The 10,519-nt window shown below is 41.1% G+C and overlaps 1 protein-coding gene across 1 annotated transcript; it reads left to right on the top strand.

The window, feature by feature from the left end:
• The first annotated feature begins 1,345 nt into the window (after positions 1 to 1,345).
• On the top strand, positions 1,346 to 8,661 carry LOC133324849 (uncharacterized). The gene is made up of 5 exons (XM_061533680.1): positions 1,346 to 1,367; positions 1,646 to 2,575; positions 4,772 to 8,196; positions 8,261 to 8,420; positions 8,489 to 8,661. Exons 1-5 carry the CDS (start codon positions 1,346 to 1,348, stop codon positions 8,659 to 8,661), a joined length of 4,710 nt encoding a protein of 1,569 aa, XP_061389664.1.
• Positions 8,662 to 10,519: the final 1,858 nt, after the last annotated feature.

Raw genomic sequence — 10,519 nt, 5'->3', positions numbered from 1 at the left:
GTCAGTTCTTTGTTTTCTGTTGCTATTCTTTTTGCCAATGAAAAGGTCTTAAAGTCATTTGGCAATTACAATGCAACAACAAAACCAACAACAACTTTAAGCTATGATTACAATGAATATGACCAAGATTATCTTTACCTGGCTAGCTTGCCAAGCTCACTGACTATCTTGTTATATGGCCAATAGCGTTTATTGTGACGATGATGCCTGTCATATAGTTTACAGGCCATAAGTCTACCTAATCATAGATATGGGGGGTAATGTTGTTGTTTTTTATTTTACTTTAAATGTTGATTGTTAAGGCCCCCAGCAAGGAGTCCGGAATGAATTGCTGGCTTCGCGAAGTATTGTAAGGCACATAAAAAAAAAACAATCAGTAGAAAACATTGATTATGCATTGGCTACTTACTAGACTACCGATAACGACAATCGAACAAGGCTTTAAAGTCCATGTTACACCAATGCGGCTGCTGTAGGTTGCATAGTTTCGAGTAACTGGTGTAAGAGGTAGGTTTTGTGATTTCTTGCTTCAGATGTGATTCGGATATTTTTAAAAATAAAAAAAAAATTGGGAACAATTTTCTATACATCCCTACTTTTGACTTCGGAAGGTGATATATCGGTCACAGTTTGGTATAGCCGCCATCAAATCCCCTACTCATTTTGAGTCTCATCTTTCTGTAATCTGGCATTCTTGGTTCTAGAGGATGGATAATATATTTCAATACAATTTTTTATATAGGCCATAGTTTTAGACACACGTCCTCATATATAATTCCCACCGATTTAAACATGTTGATGGTCCCAGGCGCATTTCCTACCGCAAATTGTCAATCAGAGTTCTTGGTTGGTAAATGTTCAATATAGGTCCATGTTTCCCCGTTTCCTGTATATTGAATGTCCTAACCAAATTTTCCAATCCATACTTCGGTACCTCGTTTTCATGGAGGAGACCTATGTTTAACTTTGCCCACATATAAAGGTGTCGACCAATTTTACGTCCGCATAGGTCCATGCTTACACATAGACACCATATATTGGTTCCGCCGTATTTTAGATAGTTTGGTGGTCCTAGACACATTTTCCAACCAATGTAGCTGCACTTTGTCATTATGGGTTCTTGTTGGGTAAACAACTTTTCAGTGATTTTAAAGGTACCATCATCTTTTCGGTATTTTGAAGGTCCAATAATTGAGGTTAAGGGTGTCCATGTATTAACATCGCCCCCATGTAACTATTCCGACCAATTTGGTCCCGCCGCATTTTAAGTATTTTAGTGAAATAGCTGTATATTTTCATTCTGGGTTCATGGTGGGTAAACAAATTTTCTGTGGAAAAATATACCATGTTCCTTGCAAACCAATTCGGTATGTCGAAGGTCTTAGCGGAATTTTACAATCTGTGTTTCTCTTCATTATAATATGGTACTTATTTCTTTCCAGGGTCTATGTTTTGACCTAGCCCTCCCCTAAGCATGGATTTAAATTTTTTTTAAATGTCCCCTCGTGGTGCAGAGTATCGAAAGTTCGGTCTAACCGAATTTAATAATTTTTTCACAATTTTATTTTATTTATTTTATCCTACAATTAAATTTGTATTCGATAAATTTATTAACACTTGTTTTCTCTCTCTCTTTTTCTTCCAGGTTACTATCAACCAGCGGGTCCATTGATCTCACCACATGTTATACAGCCAGTTACAGCTGGACCACCACCACCATCATCAATACCACCAAATGTGCCATTGTTAGCAACGACCAATACAAAAGTCAAATCCCAAACAACCACCCCTGTGGATGGCAGCGAACACTTAACCGCCAGTGGTCAGCCAAATGCCACTCCTACTGCTGATAGTGCGGATTCAGAGCTTCTTCTAAGCGGCGGTGATTTAGCACCCTATCGTTATCCACCACAAGGTGGTAATGCCAGTGCTGCAGCAGCAGCAGCGGCCGCCGCCGCAGCTGCCCATCACAGTCAACATCAACAACAGCAGCAGCAACAACAACAACAGCATCAATTACATCAACAGGCAGCTGCCCATGCAGCAGCTGCGGCGGCAGCGGCCGCTGCAGCTCATCAAAGCCCACCATATCCCCGATCAATGCATGCCCAAATGCATTATCCACCAGCATATCCTGCAAGTTATTATTCACCGTATCCCGGTGAACCAATGTGTTATTCGCCACCTGCCTATCAACCGTATTATCCAGCAACCAAAGTTTATCAAAGTGCTCCACCACCGCCACATCATTCGCCGTATAGACGTTATTCGTACTATCAGCCGGGCCATCCACCGCCACCAACCGAACTATATGAGCAGGCACCGCCACCCCAACCGGGTACAGCTGGTTCTAGTGCTGGCCAGGTGGCAGGACCACCACCACCCAGTCAGGCGGGACAACCGCCGCCACCACCTCCACCGGGTGGTACACAACTGGTACCAGCAGGTCCGCCAGCGGGTCATAGTCAACATTTGGAACATTTTGCCGGACCACAAGGTTATTATGCGGGTTATGGCAGTGGCAGCGGTGCAGCTGGCCAGTGTTATACACGCAGTATTCAGGCTCCGTATATGGGTAAGGAAAAGTATGGTTCTTACTTTAAGTTTATGGATGATATGGGTGAATTTTTATTGAGAGAAAACATTATGGGTAATATGATGCGTATGACTAGTGTCGTGATGTATACGCAAGGGTGTTTTATATATAAATATTTTTTGTTTCAATCTCAAAAACTACTTTTGGATGGGAGAATGTCGAATATTTAGAAGGGATTTAAAAAAAGTTCTAAAGAATATGTTGAAGTTGCGCGGTTTAAATTATACCACTGGAATTTATAACAAAAAATTAGGGAAGAGGTAAACGATTATGCAGAATCTGCGAGTTTTAAATCATGTCAGTGGAATTTGTAACAAAAATTTATCGATTTTAATAGTTGGTAAATTATTTATAGTAGGCTGCATATTCCCTGAAAACAAATCATACCTTTTCATTTAATTGAAATTTTTGATGTGGTGGCCAGATGTTATTTCTCAGAACCAGAATGTCGTACATCATTATCACTGGAGGTGACCAGTGTTCTGCTAGTACCTTCATTTTACATAAATCCAATAACACGACGAACACGAGAAATGAGTCCCAAAAGTGTCATCGACTTTTGGATCAAACCCTTCAAAATCGGATGCCGAAAAACCGCTTACAACTAAAGTCTTGACTATTCGAACACTTTTCGATAGAGAATAATCTATAGCGATTGATCATATTTCAACTGCTTGCCAATTTACTCCCACTCTGAACTAATTAAAAGGAAAATATTCATAGACATCGCTAAATAAATGTAGCTTTTAAAAGTATTTTTTTATTTTTATCTAATGGTACCACTGTACGTATAACTACCGTCGAAACGTATACGCCACCCAGTAGGAAACGAGGAATGCTTCCTAAATATATAATATCTTTGTATTTATTTGTAACCACTGATACTGAGGCCAGAGGTTATTTCTCAGAGCCAACCAATAATGCTTGATCCCCTGGTCCCTTGACTTTACATAAATCTAATAGTCCAACAACCACGACAAATGAGTCCAAAGACTGTCGTCGTCATTTACCTGATAAAATTCATAAAAAATCAAAACCCACTTCGGGAAAAAGTTTGAAATCGGAAACTGCTGATTCCCTTACCACTGAAACCTTAAATATTCGGACAACTACCTCAAAACTACCTCAGATATGACGCATATGATGGTTAGTAATTTATAGAGATCGCTTAATAAATGTAGAATTTATAAGCTTTCTTCTAATGATAACGTCGAAACTTATACGCCACCCAGTACGAAACGTTTGACCTCCTAACAATCAAAAAAATCAAACCCTTCGGAAAAAAGTTAGAAATCGGAAGCTGCTGATCCCCTTACCACTGAAACCTTAAATATTCGGACAGTTCCCGATGGAGTTCCATCACTAATAGCAACTACCTCAAATACGACGCATATGATGGCTAGTGATTTGTAGAGATCGCTTAATAAATGTAGAATTTATAAGATTTTTTCTAATGATAACACTGTACGTATAACTAACGTCGAAACTTATACGCCACCCAGTAGGAAACGTTTAATACCTCCTAACAATCATGTCATATCTTTTATTTAATTGAAACTATCGATGTAGCTCATGGTCCTTTGGATTTACATAAATCCAAAAGCCCATCGACCACGACAAAAGAGTCTAAAGACTCATTTACCTAATAAAATTCATAAAAGAAAATCAAACCATACTTCGGAAAAAAGTTTGAACTCGGAAGAATAGAAAACTGCTGATACCCTTACCACTAAACCCTTAAATATTCCAACCACTGAACCCTTAAGTATTCCAACAGTTTCCGAAGGAGTTCCATAACTAACAGCTACTACCTCAAAATCAGTTACGACATACGTGATGGCTAGTTATTCAAGCCTAGTTCTATATTCGGAACAAAAAAGGCTCATAATCTATTTTTGGGTTACCTATAATTTATGAATCGTTCACGTTTCACATGCTCCTCAATTTATTCACTCTCTGAACAAATTTTGAGTCTAATTTCGTAAAGATCTATACATAAATGTATAAGTTAGAAGTATATTTCTAAGTGTTTACCATGACGTATAACTACTATCGTCACGTAGTACTATAAACTAAATATAGTAATAACTTCCGATTCAATAAAGTTACCTCAGAGCTTTTTTATCCTACGAACTTCTCTCTTAATTTCTATTATTTTCTTTATACCCCTTTCAGAATATCCACCACAATGTCCGTGTCCAATGCAACAATCGTGTCCAAAAAACGTCCATACTGGGCCTCATATTGGTAGCAACAGCAGCAGCAACAACAATGTCAATCACACTCACAACGGCAACAGCAGCAGCGGCAACAACAACAACAGCAATACTACACTCAATCACAGCGGCAACAGCAGCAGCAACAACTCAATAACCACGGTGCCAGCAATGAGCAACAATCATTGCAACAGCAACAACAACAACACCTTGAATGTATTGAGTTTGCATCAACAACAACAGCAGCAGCAGCACAACAACAAGTCGCTAACGAACGATACGACTATGACGAACAACAGTAATCGCCATAGCAACAATACAACAACAACAGCAGTAAATGTTAACAACAACAACTTGAACAGTAATGCCGTAAATACCAATAGAGGCCCAGTTAAAAATATTACCAATCCACCAATGGACGCAAAACATGGAGAAATCATACCGCCTAATCCAAATAAAATCCCCCTACTAACGATAGCGGTCAAAACCGAACTGTCTGTCGATGATACCGACAACAAGAGCCAGTATGAAGAGAATGTCGTAACACCTCTCACACCTCCCGATTGTTACAGTACAAATGAAGATAAACTAAGGGATTCAATTGAAAAAGATCCGGTAACGGATATTCGCGAGGAGCCCGAAGAAGTTCCCGATAAAATAGTGAATAGATCGGAAGCGGATGTCGCAACTCACTTACGTGGTATGGCGACAACACAACCCATAGAGGCTTATGATTTGACCACAAGTACACCACCCTTGCAGAATGTTGGGGTCAGTGTGCCCACAGTACCCATTGCGAATGCCACGAAATCTCCACAAATTACCACAGTGGGACGGAGGGCACGTATTGGCAAATCTATGGCCTGGAATATGGTTTATGCAGCGAATCAAGTAAATGTCGCAAGTGTTCCGGGAGCGCAGCAGCCAAATTGTGTACAGGGACGTAATGGATCCCAACCTGCATCACCCTTACATGGCAATGCCCAAGTGACTGCATCACAACCAGCTAAACCTTCCACTCCGCAGAAAACCACAACTCCAGAGCATAGCAGCCAAGGGAAAGTTTCCTCCTCTGCTTCTCCGGCAAATTTCTTTGTCAGCAATGTCATGACCAAACAGGAAATTGATGAAGTCCACACGGCTCCGCTATTGCTTAAGGCTGAAATCAAATCAGAGAAAATCAAACTTGAAGATGAGCTAATCGATACGATGTTGCTGCAACAGCACACCAATGTCGTTGTGGCACAACATACGCTCCATCAGCAATCCCAGTCGGCAAACCCAAAACATATCATACCCGAGAAAGAAGAGCTTAAAATCATAAAAGCCGAGCCGATTACGCTCAGCGAAATTTTACATGAGAGTAAAGTGAAGGTGGAATTGGATTGTGAAATTGTCACACCAAGCGAAGAGCGGAAAGTGGCGCCCAATTGCACGGGGGAGGTGGTAAACAAGCCTCAGGGTAGAATGCGTCTGCTGTCCTCCAGACAAGCTATGCCGACAACAACTCTCTCACCTCTGCCAGCCGTTAATTGTGACATTGATCTGTCCACAACATCCGACGATGAGATTCTCGATTTATGCCATAGTCCTGTGGCGCCCAAATGTTCAGGCAAACGTCGTGGAATTTTGGAAATCAACAAAAATCAATGCAAGAAATCTCCTCCCAATAGCTATAAAAGTCTAATCAAACAGGCGGAACCCAAGACGTATCTTTGTTTGAGTCGTAAATTTGAAAAGAAATCACGATTTGGTCGCATCCACTCGTCTAAATCCAACAAGGGCAGTTCGGGTCTTAACAACGGTATACGAAGGAGAGAATTGATGTTAACCGATCAACAGAAGGAAAGTTTGAAGATACGAAAGAAGAAATTGGCGGCCATGGAAAAACGAAGACGTGAAACGAAGGAGCAAAGAAGGGCTGAGCTGAGGCAAAAACGCAAAGAAGCCAAGGAGGCAGCGGTGGCCAACAGTAGACAACATGACATGATTAAGGGAGAAAGGGAACTGCCGGAGAGCGTGAATGTGGAACAACCAATTAAAAAAGAAGAAGCCGAAGAGGAGGATGAGGTGGTGAATTTAATTGAGGATGATGTGGAAATGTTGGAGAATGGTAAAGTGCAGACGCCACTGCTATTTGCAAATCAACAAGACGCCGCAAATGCCAAGAAATCTCCTCAGATTACACCCAAACCATCACCGAAACGTGGAAAGCCTCCCAAGAAACAAGCCATACCTTTGCATTTAATTGAAACTATTGATGCTGTGGCCAGGGGCTACTTCTCAGAGCCGGAATGTCGTACATCATCATCATCACTGGTGGTGACCAGTAACGCTTGTTCTCCTAGTCCCTTGGATTTACACAAATCTAATAGCACGGTGACGACCATGACCACGACAAATGAGCCCAAAGAAGGCCGTAGTCCTTTGGCTCATAAAATTCATAAAAAATCAAAAACCACTTCGGAAAAACGTTCGAAATCGGAAACAAAGAAACCTTTGAAAGTTCAGAATTCCCTTAACACTGAACCCTTAAATATTCGTACCGTTTTCGATGGTGTTCCGATACTAACAGCAACTACCTCAAAATCAGTTACGACGCACACGATGGCTAGTGATTCAAGCATGGAATATACGGAACAATCTAGATCAAAATCCACAGAACCCAAGTCGACAAAATTGCCGAAGGAGGGAAAAATTAAGAAATCCAAAACGGAACACAAATCTTCGAAAAAATCAAAATCCAAGGATAGAAGTTCGGTAGATATAACTGCACAGGAGTGTATAGCTGTAGAGGCTATGGCCATGGAAACGAACAACAATGAAATTCCTAAAGAAGCTCAAATTTTGAATAAGGAACCTACAGAAGAATCAAAATCGGATGACGGTTTACGAACAACGGCTGAAACACTGGCTGGTACAGTGATGGAGGTGGAACCCGCCATACCCAACAACAATAATACAACAACTAGTGTCACTTTCAACGCTCAAAATACTCCAATGCAATCCGAAATTACGGAGGAGGCTCCTGAACAATCCTGTCACCCGACGACAGCAGGTGAACAAAATTCTTTGATAGAACATTCCAATGGCAATATCAGTACAACAGCAACTACACCAACGCCGCAGCAGCAACAACAGCAACTATTTATACAGCCCACATTACCTCCAATGCCACGGGTGGTGTGTCACCATCATGGTGTCAAACGTAATCGTTCACGTTCCAAATTTGGCAATCGCAAACGTCAAAAATTGAAACATTCCACGGTGTCATTTGAGCTGGACGAAACACTGCCGCCGGCTACACGTAATGATGTTGTGCCGAAATGGAATAATGGCTGGACATGGGAGGGAGAACAGTTCCAGGGGGCGGTATTCTTAAATGTAAGTTGTTCAGAAAAAAATTATATTTTATTATTTTTTTAATTCATCTCCCTCTTCATTACAGAGCGATGATCCATTGGTAATACGTACTTGTTATCCTGCTATGCGCCATTCTGAGGGCGATATTATACGCACCCGTGATTGTGTTCTTCTCAAGGCTAATGAAGATAATGAGTTGCCCTATGTCGCCAAGGTGGCCCATTTGTGGGAAAATCCGGAAGATGGTAAGATCTCTCTTTGGATACTTTTGAAATGTTTGTATAATCCTGACTTGTTTCTCTCTTCTCGACAGGTGAAATGATGATGTCTCTCTTATGGTACTATCGTCCCGAACACACAGAACAGGGACGCCAACCTAGCGATAGTCCAGATGAAGTTTATGCCTCACGTCATCGTGATCACAATTCAGTTGCCTGTATTGAAGATAAATGCTATGTTTTGACATTTAGTGAATATTGCAGGTAAGTCTAAGGGATTTTTTGCTAATTTGGTATTGATGTTAGTATATATCGGACCGGATATTACCAGATCCTTCCGACCGAAATTAAAAGCTCTTTAAGTTGTTTGGATAACTTTTAATTTTCTAGACATTTTAACTAAGTTTTGATGTTGCTGGAGCAGCATCTTCTCCTTTCTCTCAGATTTCCCTGTACAATTGTATCGGACTTATCTCTGGCGTTCATGTTACTGCCCATTAAATATTGTTTTTTATCATCAGCCGGTGTTAACTTTGCATAGAGGCTCTCTTTTATATCTTTTTACTCGCCTGAGAAGGGAGTTCTATTAACCATATGAAGGTTATGTTTAATGTCACGATCGACATCCTGATCCAGTTCGTAGGTCAGTGTTCTGACAAATCTGAATTCTTCTCCATTCCGCAAAACTTGAATTTTCCCATAGCTAGGCACAGACCGACCTATCGCTTTATAAGAGGTCAAAAATGTTGCCTTGTCTTTGCCCTAAGAGCTGACGCAAACGACACGAGAACCTAACTATGACTTGAGCGGAATATTTAAACAGGCTGTCTAATGTGACCTTGAAAATTTTTGAGTAGTTTTGTGATCACAATTGCATGTTCCAGTTCTCATGTCGGCATTCTAATAGGTCTGACTACCTCTCCATTGAGTAGCACTTGTATTCGTGTACCGCATAGCCGGCCACAAACCTAGTCTACGACCAAATGAAGCCAGCCTAGAACTTGAGGGCATAGATAACGTGCAGATAATTTAAAGATGTTATTGTTGGAGTATTTGGAGGTCGGAATTGTATATACATTTATCTGCATCCCCCAACATTCCATATTGACTCACTAGAGTCTATCTAAAACGAGGTATGTATGTATTGAACAGAGTGGTGCAATAGGAATGCTAAACCTCCACTTCTGAAGCGAGCCTTACTCAGAACGTTACAAAAACTACAAGACTTACACTGACGCCACATAGCTTACCATGGACCGACCTAGTACGGGTACCTTTTTCATCCTTCTTATCTTATCGAATGGCTTACGCGGATGACTTAAATAAACTATCGAATATTACTCCCAAAATGTTGGTATATTTTGTGGTCAGAATTAGTATACAATCGACCATGATGTTCAGTGGGACCTTCATTTCAGCCGTCCATGTGGTAAACAGAGTGGCTGTGGATTTAGCGAGAATATATTCATGTTCCTCACATGGAAGTACGGTACTAAAACAGCCATCATCGATAATGGGACACGACGACATGATCATACAATCGTCCGCATACATTACGATATCTATGCTACCGTGGTTGTAGATGTTAAACAATTCCGGAGGTATAACTCCTCCTTGGGGAACTCCCTGCTTCACTCTGCGACTTTTGGACTTCTTGTTTCTGAATTCCAAATATGACTGTCGACCACACATATAATTGGTTAGTCAATGTTTCAAATTAGTTCGGAGGTTGGTCTTCTCTATGTCCTAGAACAGCTTGGAGTGATTGACAGTATCGAAGGCTTTCAATAAGTTACAAACTATTCTGTCGCACGGCCTCATGGTGTTTTGGACTTGGGAACTTCTTATCAGAGGAAGGAATAGTGACTAAGCGCCTTTGCTACTGAAGAAGAAGGGAATAGGTATGTACGACCTGGCTACAGTAGCGGAACACCCTGTCTATTTCTCAGTCATAAGGAAAAATGTGGGTGGCTAACGACAGGTTGAGTACAGCTGTTAGTACTCTACTCCACGTTCATCCAGTTGCTTAAACATTACCATTGATATCCCTTCCGGATCCAACGCATTGGATGTCTTGGCGTTCCGAGGAGGTACCACTTAGCGGTGGTACCTCCTCGTCTCGGAGT

This window comes from Musca vetustissima, unplaced genomic scaffold (assembly GCF_032173495.1).
Source record: "Musca vetustissima isolate MV318-11 ecotype Yass unplaced genomic scaffold, APGP_CSIRO_Mvet_v1 utg113582, whole genome shotgun sequence".
Classification (NCBI taxonomy): domain Eukaryota; kingdom Metazoa; phylum Arthropoda; class Insecta; order Diptera; family Muscidae; genus Musca; species Musca vetustissima.
Note: the sequence above shows the minus strand (reverse complement) of the source record. Positions and strands in the feature narration are given on the sequence as shown.